This window comes from Mobula hypostoma, chromosome 27 (genome assembly GCF_963921235.1).
Source record: "Mobula hypostoma chromosome 27, sMobHyp1.1, whole genome shotgun sequence".
In the NCBI taxonomy this organism is placed as follows: domain Eukaryota; kingdom Metazoa; phylum Chordata; class Chondrichthyes; order Myliobatiformes; family Myliobatidae; genus Mobula; species Mobula hypostoma.
In genome coordinates, this window is record NC_086123.1 from 13,975,279 (window position 1) to 13,988,496 (window position 13,218).

General features: G+C 41.2%; 2 protein-coding genes across 3 annotated transcripts in view; one reads left to right on the forward strand and one right to left on the reverse strand.

The window, feature by feature from the left end:
- Window positions 1-200: 200 nt before the first annotated feature.
- LOC134338332 (RBPJ-interacting and tubulin-associated protein 1-like) lies at window positions 201-10,110 on the reverse strand. The gene is made up of 3 exons (XM_063034087.1): window positions 9,923-10,110; window positions 6,144-6,504; window positions 201-2,592 (listed from the first exon to the last, which is right to left on the reverse strand). The coding sequence occupies exons 2-3, from the start codon at window positions 6,440-6,442 to the stop codon at window positions 2,025-2,027; spliced, it is 867 nt and encodes a 288-aa protein (XP_062890157.1). The 5' UTR covers window positions 6,443-6,504; window positions 9,923-10,110; the 3' UTR covers window positions 201-2,024.
- A 577-nt stretch (window positions 10,111-10,687) lies between these two features.
- ddx54 (DEAD (Asp-Glu-Ala-Asp) box polypeptide 54) overlaps window positions 10,688-13,218 on the forward strand; it is a 40,531-nt gene continuing 38,000 nt past the window's right edge. The window contains exon 1 of one of the 2 annotated variants that reach the window (XM_063034086.1): window positions 10,688-10,974. In XM_063034086.1, coding sequence (XP_062890156.1) covers window positions 10,834-10,974 — 141 coding nt within the window. In that variant the 5' untranslated portion in view covers window positions 10,688-10,833. The remainder of the gene's footprint in view (window positions 10,975-13,218) is intronic. The other variant, XM_063034085.1, reaches the window with a different exon arrangement.

The following is a 13,218-nucleotide window of genomic DNA, read 5'->3' on the forward strand; positions in this document are numbered from 1 at the left end:
GGAAACAGAATGCAAGTCGGGTGATTTGCTGTCATTTTTTTAAATGACGACTGGTTTAAGGGGTTAAAGGGCTTCTATTTTTTCCATGTTCTTAAAGAGTTAACAAAATGAATTCAGTATATGCACAGATTTTTTGGTTTGTAAACACAAGATGATAATGAATATAATACACCAAACAAAAAATGATTTAAAAAGTGTCTCAGTTTATTGTGTTAATATGTTAGATTACTTCTGTCACTAGCTCATGATGAGAAATTTAATTCTTAATCATATATATGACATTGAGCACAAGTATGAATTCCATTTGATTAAAATAGGCAAATAGCAAAAAATTAATAATTACAAATACTTGAATAGTAGTAAAAGGTAACATTATATTGTAGCTCCATTATAAAAAGTACAGGTAGGCTACAAACATTGAATATGATTTAAAAGAATAAAGTTACAATTTAACTTTGAACTTTAACTTTTTCCTTGTGTCAATCTTCCAAAATGTGTAATTAATGAACCAAGAAAACTTAGCAAATATATGCAATAAGGCCCTTCAACAGTACTCTGATAAATATCAACCACAAGAATTACACACCATTCTTATTTGCACAAGACCTTGGCTTTAATGTCTTTTTTAAAGTAATTCATCACTGAAAATGCAGTTTTTCCTTCAGAACTGTGATGAAGTCTCAGCTTTAATTATAAGCTCTGTTCTGCACCAGAGACTAATACTTTTCTCATAGGCAGAAGAACCTTTGAAAAAACATAACTATAAATTGATATGCTAAGAAAATTAAGCAAGGGCTTGTCTCTTTATTTAGGACAATCCCAACCAGTCTTAGTTCCCCACGGTATGACTGCTGGACAGCACTTACCCTACACTGCATTATGGTAAAATGTTAAGATTTAATTTGGCTTTGGAGTTTTTCCATCCAGAACTTGCAGACTGGAATCTGCTCTAAGTGTACCAGTGCAACCTGGGATTTGACAGGACATTCCACAATGAAAATCCATCATATGGGCACAGTTGGTATGTTCTTCTAACATGTCTAGATTTTTTAACACAACTCTGGACGGGCTCAGGCAAAACTGTATCAGAATGATTATTTGATATCTTATTTAGATAGTGTAAACCTGATTTTAGACATCACAGCTAGAATAACCTCCACTCCACATCTGTCTTGTCAAACCTTTTTAAAAATGTTAACTTCATATCAAACATTAATAGGCTAACACTCCAGAAGATCCAAGCCCATTCCTACTCCTCTGCCCTTTCCCTATAATCCTTAATTCTCTTACTGATTACAAGTCTATCTCAGCTTTAAATATACACAAGAATTTAGCTTCAACAGCGTTCTAGGGCAGTACACACAGCTATCCTTATCAAAGTTTTAAATGGATGCTGTTTTATTCTGAGGGCGTGCCTTGTGGTTCTAGACTCCTGGTGAACCTCCTCATAACTGCCTTCAGTTCACAGTACTCTAGACATGAACCCACCACTGTCTTGTATGAATTTTCTACTTTTATATAGCAACCTCCTAAAAGAATTTATGCATTTTTAAAGCTTTATTATCACCCATACCTATATCATTAGCTTTACTTCGCAAATGCGAGATCCCTTTATGTTGCTCACTTTTCCTTCCGAAGTAATCTTGCTCAATCAGACTCCACTTGGCATCTTTTTCCCTGTTTAAAGGGAAGGAATTTTTCTCCCAGAGGTTGGTTGGAAATTAATTCATATATAGAATACTGTGAACTAGTCAGACTTCGACTTTCATATTTACGTGCACAAGAAAGCCGAAGCTGCTCTTAGTTATGAAGAGTAGTTTTGGTGAGCACCATCTGTTTAACTTACACACTAAGGCAACAACTCCTAGCTTTCCATTATTAAGAAATTTTTTGAATTTGTTTTGGTTTGGATTTAAGTCGATACTCGGTATTTTCTTGGATTTTAAGGATCTGAAAATATAGTTCCCTTCCAACTCCAAAGCAGCTTAAAAACATCTGCTCCAGCTTCCAAAAGCAAAACAGCCTTAGTATTTCCAGGGTGGGTTCAATTTGGCAGAACTTGGCTTGAGTCGATTGGCTGCAGCAGAATTTGACAAACTATCTGACCTTGGTCTAAGGCAATGCCGTGAGCCCGTGAATCCAGCAGAAACTGAAATTGGTCTACCCTGCAACTGTTTTACAATCCTGGGACCATTCTGTATTGAATCTTCTTTCACAGTCTCTTTTATAGAACTGTGCACCTCAGTCAAAGACTGTGACCTTCTTCGAAATGGGGTTCCATTAGGGGAGGCATTATTACTATCTGGCCGCTTCCAGTAATCAGTTTTGCCTTTATATTCAGTAGTAAAGTCAGTAGAAGTTTCCTTAGTGGTTGGACAAAATGGTTTCATTGGATTTCTTTTGGCGGATGGTAATTGGTTGCTGCCGGAATGAAATACATTTGAACTAATTTTGTGCAGCGAAGGAGACCACAGAAGTGGACGGATCTTTATTTTGTCATCCTTTGCAGTCCATGGTGCCTCCCAGCTTGCAGCATTTTGCCTTGGGCCAAAAAGAGACTCATCGCAATAGCTGGGTTTACAGCACTTTAACCTAAGTTAAAGAAGGAAATGAAAAGAATGACTATAATGCTAAATACAAAAGAAATCGATTACTTTAAAAAAAAATATACTCCACAATACTACTTATGCTTGGGTCATATTTAAATGGAATATATTATTGTATCTTTACAAATTGCAATTAATCATGCAACACTGAACTAATTTCAAAGTCAGTATTTCTTCCTGTATTATGAAGCAAGTTCCACTCTTTCTAATTAAAGAGAATTCTCTACAAGATTATTGCTTCAGATCATCTAAAAGCTTGCCAGAACCATTAACAACACAAGGACTGTGTTAATGAACTGCATAATGTGGCAAGACTGCTCAGTGTGACTCCCCTCAGACATTATAATCTATTGCTACGATAAATTAAAGAACTCAGTATAAGTGGAGTTCATATGGTTAAATTAGCAGAATTCACTGCTGATACACACATGCAGCTATTCACTATGACAGGCACATCATATTACACATCATCCTTGGACAGGGTCCTTTTTTGGCAGGAGGCAGTGGGAAAGGGTAGGAGACTGGAAAAATCAATTAATGGAGTCATACTTGAATCACATGATGTACAAATCACCACAGCATGCAGTACGGCAAAACTACTAATTTGTTAATGTAAAGATTAAATTTTAATCCAAGAAGTAGGTAAAAATGTTATTCTATTTTCTCCACTGCTTATGCTTTTATAATTACAAAATGCATTGAGAGGACCTAAATGTGACCAGAAAATAAGTTATTCAATTAATCTATAGTTATCTCACCATCTCACAGTTAAGGTGCACACCCAAACTTACTGCTCACATACACTAGCCATGTTACAACCATGACAGCCACATACATTGCATGACACTTATTGACTGAATTTATTTATTTGGAGAAGATGTGGATAACAGGAAGCCACAGTTAAAAACTAGGAAAACAAGCCATTCTTAGAAGACTGTGGAGGCCACTAAAGAAAGGATAATCAATTTATTTTGCAAGCATTTCAGCATGCTTCAGTTTATAAATTTGAACTGTAATTTGCATTTGCTGGTGACTTTTGAGTTTGTATTATTGCTCAGAGCACAGCGATGGTCAATGTGAAATGGTAAGGGATGTGAGACTTTTGATGAAAGGGGCACAGTGGTTGATGTTCCTCGATTTGCCCACAGATAGTCACACAGAATCACAGAACTACAGACAGCAGTGTTGTTTTCTCTTCCTTTTACTCCAGTTCCTGTTCTATATGCTTCCTCTTGCTGAACTTCTCACCCATGGGTACCAGACAACGTACTGTTGCATGTTTTGAATCAGAACAAAATATTGGAAATACTGAGCAGATCAGGCAGCATCCTTGGAGAGAAAAAGAGAGGATGTATGTGTAACATCTATCTGAAGCAATAACTGTATTATTTTAATTCAGATTTCCAGCATTTACACCATTTTACTTCAGCTGAGTAGTGAGGACACCACCAATTAGCTAAAGCTTTGTTTTAAGAATGTTAACTGATATGTTCTAGATTGTTTCTCCTAGCAGCATGGTTTTTATTGTACACCTACTGTATGTGTATACATGTGCATGGATTATTGAATGGGGTCATATACCCTGTCCCAATATTGTGTGCATGTGCCAGTCGTGCATGCAGCCTGGTACAGCCATTCCGATCTATTCTTACCTCCTTCTTCTTACTTTTTAATTTACATTATTCTTTGTATTTTTTTTCTCACGGTAACACGTCGAAGCTGCACCCTCTCTAACATGCCGGTAGAGAGAGTTTTATTTGGGTTTTTTTTAGCGCTGTAAATGGTTACATCCTGACACGCGGGACAGAAGCAAGGTCACATTGTGTATTCCAAGGACCAGCCAATGCCGGCCGGTTTAGCGGGCAGAGCGGCGGACACCCCTGCTGAAATTCTGAGGAAAACACACAGAGGATGCAGAGGGGGATCACAAAGTCGAGAAAAGAGGACCAGGTCAAGACAACAGAGACTTATGGAGAAGAGGAGTTCGGTGGGTAATACCGTTCCAGCTGACTGGAAGTGCAATGAGAGCGGTAAGCGTAAAGCAGTTGGGTGCTTACTGATCTGGTTAGCAACAGATGGTGCAATCCGGGGCATATTACGATGGAGGAACGTGTTTGCAGACTGGATATTGAACGTTTTACTGTTGGACTTTGGCCACATTCCACTGTGATACAATACTTGGCGGCACGGGAGGTCGTTCCTGCCTGTGGCCATCGAACGTGCAGCTCCTCCGTGGAGGGTCAGACACCCTGAGCCAATAGACTGGTCCTGAACTTATTTTCCATCTGGCATAGTTTGCATTTTGTCATTTGATTGTTGGTGGTTCTGTATTGCTATATTTACGCTCTATTCTTGGTTGGTGCAGCTGTAACAAAACCAAATTTCCCTCAGGATTAATCTATCTAAAAGTGAATAACCTTTGTAACAGTTGCCACATTTGACATGCCATTTTGTTTCAAAGAGACAGGCAACTACCATTGAATAAAGGAAGTGTGCTACCGTCAGAGTTACAGATGTTCACTTGCAATGATGCATTGTACATTGGCTAAACCATTGTCCAGTTGGTTTTAGTTCAGGAAAATGGCAGGTATCACTCAAGATGAACAAAAGGTATGATTAACCCGAGGTTTATAGAACTCTGCATTTTTGGGGGGCAAGCTGGAGATACGTTTCTACCAAAGGAGGTGCAAGGCGCTCCTTCCCTCCACTAGCCTGCAGGTTACCTTTGGTCAAGGTGTAGCACCTGCTCAGCCCCCACGTTCAGGGTCACATAAAGCCATGGGAGTAGATGGTGGATGGCCGCATGAGCACCTGATGCATATCTCAAGTCCTGGCTGAGACTGACACCAGGCAGACAATCTCTGAAGAGTATTGATAATGGCTAGGATCATGTAAAGACACTGCCCAGAAGAAGGGAAAGGCAAACCACTTAAGAAGAAAAGTTTTCCAGGAACAATCATGGTCAGGACTATGATCGTCCCAAGTCATATTACACGGCACAGAACGAATGAATTAATTTTTTTATAACATCAGTCTACCAGCTCCAGAATCTATTGGCAATTGTTTGATGCTTATGCTTGAACTACTAAACAAGATAGTGCTGACCACTGTTTCTATCTGGGAATTCTGGATCTTTTAGAGGCCAATTGCTATCTTAAACAAAATACATGGTATATCTGATCTTTCCTCCAACTGATCTCAAGAATAGAAACAGTCATTCGGCAAGGAAATGGGATCCTCAACCTAATAAGTCTAAGCGAACCACCGAAGACACCTTTAAACCAATTTTTTTTTGTACTTCCTCCTTATTCCCATCCACTCACCTACACACAATTTGCAATTAGACTTTACTCAGTTCTACAGATCCATTTTGTGATCTGGAATAACCTCTGATTCACAAAGTATATTGGGTTACTGCATAAATAAGGATGTGCTTGCACTCTTTAAGTGAACTTATTTTTAAGTCATTCACTATCATAATCTATTATGCAACATCAAGTATAACACAAGAATTCAATAATATTCGCCCAACATTACCTATATTTGTTCTTTTTCATTGGTGAACCTCCAGACTTGAGGGGGACTGGAACCTGGCTGATATCTCCTTCTGCCCTTGTGCTTACACTTGGACTCCACAATAATGGTTGTTGAGAACCAGATCGGGACGTAGAAGCCCATGGTGGATCAAATTCATCCACTGAATTCTGAAGCTTGCTAGACTGACCAAATAATGTTTCATCCACATAAGAGGCCTTTGCTCCAACTCTGTATCGGCTGTGCCCCTTACGACCTGCACGACAGGGCTGAACAGCAGAAATTGCTATACCAGCCGACATGACAAGAGCTCAAGATAGATTGCTGAGTGGCGATTAGTCTTTGCCAGTCTGGCGAAGTCACTCTAAAGACAAAAATATACAAGTTATTTTTCTTTTCAAAAGAAGCTGTCTAATCTTGAATTTCCTTGAATTTTTTATCTACTCTATATTCAGCACATGTAGAATCTATCATCCCTCAAGCTCACTGAACTCGCTCAACTGCCAACAATATGTTTATTCCTCCTATGCCCTACAAAACTCTAATAACACTTGTATTATACTGTTCCTTTTGGAGCAATACTTATCCAAACTGACTTACACCGTAATAGGGAATTTCCTGTCGGCTAACTGACTTTTCCTTGTTCTCCTTGCGCCAGGCACAACGGTCTTCCTTGTGATAGTTGGTCTCCCCAGAATTCTTGCTTGTTAGTCTGATTCCTCCCTGTATCTCCGAAAACCTTCATTATTATACCTTTCATTTACCAGTTTTGCAATGTTCTCATTTATTTTGATGGCTCTGATTTATTGGGACATCCTATGTCCATTTCATAAACCCTGGTCGAAGACTACAGTGGCACCCCTCGGCAATTATCTAATGTTAATTCGTTATTTACTGCTGAATCAGGCCATTTCAAACTATCAGTCCTGATGAAGGATCGCGGCTCGAAATGTTGACCATTTACTCTAGACTGACCAAATAATGTTTCATCCACATAAGAGGCCTTTGCTCCTACTCTGTATCGGTTGCACCCCTTACGGCCCGCATGACAGGGCTGAGCAGCAGTAATTGCCTGGCAGAGTTCCTCCAGCATTTTTCGCGTGTTGCTTTTGATTTCCAGCATCTACAGATTTTCCCGTGTTTGCATTTCACACTAATTATAGCTAGTTCAAGTCAGACACTGGGGTCAGGCCACTCATGTTCACAGACACAGACAAAGACTACTCTTATAAGCCCATTTTCTTCTGCTTTATCAAAGAGCATCCCACAAATAACTCCTTGTTTGGAAATGATCTCTGATTAGCAGATAATTGATCAGCCTTCATTATGTCCATTTACAAGCACTTTAATCCATAAAGAGTTAATTGAAGAAATAACAAGACTAAATGTCTTCCACCACCCAGCAAGAATTAAAGACATTTGTTTGGTCTACTCACTCACTGTTCTTGACTTGTTCCATATATCTGTTCCACAGATTTTTAATTTCTTCAAGCCAACAAGATATGCCAGCCATGCCTAACTTAAAGCCAATGGATCAAATACTAAATGTTTCCACCTTAGCTCAGCATGACTATGTTTTATCCGGGCCTTCTTGCTTCAGTGGAGAGCCAGAGATAAGATGCACCAACTTCAGGCATCCCTTCTAGATATCCCTACTTGAACATCTGACTAAAGCAAAACAAGATCTGAGCCCTACACGCACTGAATGAATATCACATTTCAATAAACAGTAATTCAGAAACAAATTTATTGCTTAAAAATGAGTTGGCAAATAACATGATCTTTATTTCTCAAAGTTATTGGGTTAGTTGAACATGCACTCTATCTGGTGGTGATGTGTGTACCTGCAGGCATGACTCTGTGACAGGCAGTACTGCAGCAAGTCTCCATCAGTGGAGTGATAGTGCTATCCAAAGGATATACATGACAAATATACGATTCATGTGGATTAAAGTCGCAAGTCTGATAAGAACATATGTTTTCTTAAAAGCTAACTCTGAAATTTCCCTTTAGTTTTCTTCTTTTATTCAAAATAAAATTAATGGAGCATTTATTTCTGTAGCAAATAATGACAGATTGTTTCTCTAAAATGCTGTTCCAAATGGTTCATGATTTAGTATTACAAAATTTATATCTTTAAGATTTAATTTTCAGCAGGGTGTTTTTTTTTCTATTACAATGATATTCAATTGCAGTAATTCTCTTAATTCACTCTATTTTCAACCTAACACAAACCTGAAACTGCTTGGCTTTCTTGAATACATATATAATAACCATGAAAACAAGTATTTAATTAAGATGAAACTTCAGCATTGTATTTGTAATTCAAAAAAATACTTTTCCAAATCTTCACAAACGAAAACCATGTTAAACAGTATCTTAAGAAATATAGAAAGATAATTTTAAGGATTCTGCTATAGATTTTACATCAACAAATTAAAATTCCAATGAAGGTTTAATTTTTTTCCAAAACAGGTTTTCTATTAAATCCGAATTAAGAATACATTAATATTACAAAATGTATAGTCTCCTCAGCCAGACAATAATTTGCAAACATCCAACACTTGGAACCGGGAAGAAAATCAATTTTAAAGATTTTATTCTTTTGCCAAACTGTAATTCTGCTTCAGATATTATTGAACACCAGATATCAGACAAAATCTATCCTCCAAATATGTACAATTGGCAACTACAATCAAAAATGAGTTAAGAAGCAAATACCACATATCAAGGTCAAAACCCAAGACTAATTTAAAATATTGCTATTTTAGTGGGGTGTTAGTTGAAGAATAAATCTTTTTTGTGAATCCCTGAAGATCGCAGATGGCTGGTTTTGCGATATTTGTGGTTAATGGGGCCATTCAGTGATACAGACTCTTAGACAGATGGGGTAGGTGGATATAACAGTGTGTAGCTTGTGACACAAAGCTGCATGATCCTGATGTTGGATCTTGAGGTTCTTAATACTATCCTAAATGGTCCAGTTTAAGCGGTTGTGGGCCAGAGATTTCGAAATATCAGATGCTACAACTCAAGGAGGCTTAAAGTACATTGTTGTATCTTTTACTCTGTCTGATTGATACTTTGTAACAGAGCTCAGAGAAGAATGTCCATTTTGGAGTCTGGTATCAGGCATATGAAGACAATGGCCTGTCTAGTTTAGCTGACTAATTCTAACTACGCTCTCAATAATGCAGATTTTGGCCTGGAAGAGGACCTCAATGTCGCATCACTTTCCATTTTACAGAAAGAGTGATGTTCATCCGCTTCAGAAGGATCTCAACCAAAAATATTGATTGTTCATTTCTCTCCACAACGCTACCTGACTGCGAGTTCACCAGCAGCTGGATTTATTACATGGAAATTTTATATTCACTCATCAGTCAGAAGTAAGGTACATTCACCCTGCACGAATTTGTCAGTGTACATTCTGTGCTCCAGTTTAACCGGATCACAGATAACTCTAGGTTCAGTCTGTTGAATTTCATCATATTCAAAAGCCTTAAGAATCGCCTATCTGAGAACATCAGTCCAAAGGTTACATGCAGAAATACAATGGTGTTAAAAGATTTAGTTTCCAAACGATTTCAATGCCAGACTTGGGTTAATGAATAGCTCAAGGAATTAGTGAACGTTTCGAGTCAATAACCTCTCAAGAAAGATTGCTTTTCTCTCTCTCTCCCCCCCCCCCCACACACGGAGGCTGCCCGACCCGCTAAACATTTTCCAGCATCCAGCGCTCACAGAAAGCATCAGGAGTCAATGAGGAATGGGGGTCTCACCCAAGCAAACACCAGCACGGCAGACTCTGCAGGACTGGGTGACCGGCCAGCGTCCAGCGAGACTGGTCATTGTCAAGACTAACACCCGGCCGCACCGCCGTCCGTCCTCGCTCCCAGCACCGTCAGCCCCCCGAGCGCGTCCCCGCTCCCAGCACCGTCAGCCCCCCGAGCGCGTCCCCGCTCCCAGCACCGTCAGCCCCCCGAGCGCGTCCCCGCTCCCAGCACCGTCAGCCCCCCGAGCGCGTCCCCGCTCCCAGCACCGTCAGCCCCCCCGAGCGCGTCCCCGCTCCCAGCCCCGTCAGCCCCCCGAGCGCGTCCCCGCTCCCAGCCCCCCGAGCGCGTCCCCGCTCCCAGCACCTCCCGCGCGCGCGTCCCCGCTCCCAGCACCGTCAGCCCCCCCGAGCGCGTACCCGCTCCCAGCACCGCCAGCCCCACCCCCGCGCGCGTCCTCGCTCCCAGAAATGTCACCACCCCCCCCCCCGCGCGTCCTCGCTCCCAGCACCGTCAGATTTCACCCCAAACCCGCGCGAGCGCCCCCGTCACTGCCCCGCCTACTGGCCGCCCCGTTGCGATGGCAGCCAAACACCAAAGAATCGCCCTTCAGCCAGGAAGAGGGGGAGCAGATGCTTATGTACATTACACAACAAGTTATGCAAATGTATATAAATATAAGAAATATGTTTAGATTCTACATAATTATTTTGAGAGTATTTTAAGAACGTCCATCTTTACAAGAGCTGCTTGAATGCGGGTTGACAGCGTGGCTCCAGCTCCCCCCTCTTGTTCAACACGGGTTCTGTCGCCCAGTGACCTCTGACGTAGGCGCGGGTCGGGAACATGGCGGCGCCGAGGGGGACTTGCTGACGAACGCGTGTTTCCACCGCCGGTTGGGTTTGAATCTACGAGGGGCCATGGCCCAGAAGAAGAAGCGACCAAACAAGCCCAGGAAGGCGCGCATCCGCTCTCATCGGTGGGACGTGGAGGTCGAGAGCGATGGCGGCGAGTTCGATTTGGTGCCTTCGATAGAGGAGGATGCGTCGGGTGTCGGCGAGGTTGGTGCTCTGGTCTTACATATTCGGTTGGGAGAGGGGTGAAGAGTAAAGACAGAGGGCAGGATCGAGGAACATTGGGAAGTTGTGTTGATCGCGGGGTTTGGGGGTTATGAAAGGGGCAGGAATGGTCTCTGTTGAATGAGGTCTGAAAGCCTTAAAGATGTTACCGAGGATGTCAGGCCGTACAGCTTCACTTTATAAATGTCTGTTCACTGGGCAGTGAAGTGTTGAGGGGAGTAGTTTCACAGTTCGTTCACCGATTAGGAGAGAGGATGAAAGGGGACGTGAAAATGGTCTTTAAGTGTTTATTTGTCGGTTGCGAAGAATAGAGAATGCTGGAACGACACAGTAATCCAGTACATCAGTAGGAAGAGAAACCAAGTCGCTGTTTCAGGCAAGCACGTTTTCAGAACTGGAAATGTCAGCATATAAATATGCTAGTTCTAGAGAGAGGGAGGAGTGAAGAGAACAGATGACATATCTCTCAAAGGCTACAGATCAAAAGTTGTCAAAATTGAAGCTGAAGAAAAGCAAATTGAAATGAATCATACTGTAATATTGTTTGGGGAAAGAAAACAAGTGGTTATTATTCCATGTTCTCATCATTCTAGTAATTGCTGGATAGGTTCACAGCAGATGTCATCTCATTGGCTCTTCAAACAACCCTGGAGTATCTGGACAGCAAAGGTGGATACATCAGGATGCTCTTTATTGATTACAGCGCAGCACTTGATACTAACATCCCCTCAAAACTCATCAGTAAACTCAAGCCTGGGTCTCAATACCCACTCTTAATCCTGGATTCTTCACTTGCAGACCCCAGTCAGTTCAGATCTCCTCCAGAATCTCCATTAGCACAGATGCACCACAGGGTTGTGTGCTTAGCACCCTGCTCTTCTCGCTTTACACCATTGACTGGGTGGCTAAGTACAGGTCCAACACTATATACAAGATTGCTGATGTCACCACTGACAGGGCTGTGTGCTTAGCCCACTTGCTCTGTTCACTTTACACCTATGACTGTGGCCAAGTACAGCTCCAACACCATATACAAGTTTGCTGATGAAACCACTGAAAGAGGCCATAGCAAAGGTGGTGATGAATCAGCATACATGAGGAGACTGAAAGTTTGCCTGAGTGGTGCCGTTACAGCTACCTGTCACTCAATGTAAGCAAGACTTCAGCAGAGGGAAACCAGAGATCCATGAGCTAGTGCTCATTGGAGGATCAGATGTGGAGCGGGTTAGCAACTTTAAATTCCTGGGTGTTACTATCTCAGAAGACCTGCCCTGGACCCATCATAGAAATGTAACGCGAAGAAAGCACAACAGTGTTTTTGTTTCCTTAGGAGTCTGCAGAAATTCAGCATGACCTCCAAAACCTTGACAAATTTCTGTAGATGTGTGTTGGAGTGTACGTTGACTTGGCTGCATCATGACCTGGTATGGAAACACTAATGCCTTTGAACAGAAAATCCTGCAAAAAGTAGTGTATTCGGCCCAGTGCGTCAAGGGTATAGCCCTCCCAACCGTTGAGCACATCTACATGAAATGCTGTTGTAGCAAATCTGCATCCATCATCAAAGGATCCTCACCACCCAGGCCTTGCTCTTTTGGTCTTTGCCATCAGGTAGAAGGTACAAAAGCCGCAGGACTCGCAAAACCAGGTTCAAGATCAGTTGCTACCCTTCAACCATTAGGCTCTGGAACAAAAGGGGATAACTACACTCATCTATTAAGATATTCCCACAACCAATGATCTCACGTTAAGGACCCTTGTTATTTCATGCTCTCGTTGTTTATTGTCTTTTATTTATATTTGCATATCTACAGTTTGTTTTCTTCTGTGCTCTACTTGACCTTTATTGATCCTGTTACAGTTACCACTCTATAGATTTGCTGAGTTCGCCCACAGGAAACATAATTTCAGGGTTGTATCTAGTAACATATATGTACTCTGAAACTAAAATTTCCTTTATTTGTTTTTATTTGTAATTGTTTTCGTTCCCCACACAAGTGAGATGATCTGTATACCACCCCAAATTCTTTCATTAAGGCCTTTGTCAGTCATTGATCACTCCTGCCCTCTGTTATCTGTCTTTGTTGAGAATAGATTCCTGTCCTTTTATCAGCCCCTGTGAAAGATCCATGCTCAATGCTGGATGTGTGACAAGAATTAGGTTTTTATCCTTTTTCACAAAAAATTCTAGTCTCGTTGTGCCAATGTTAACCATGATTATTTGCA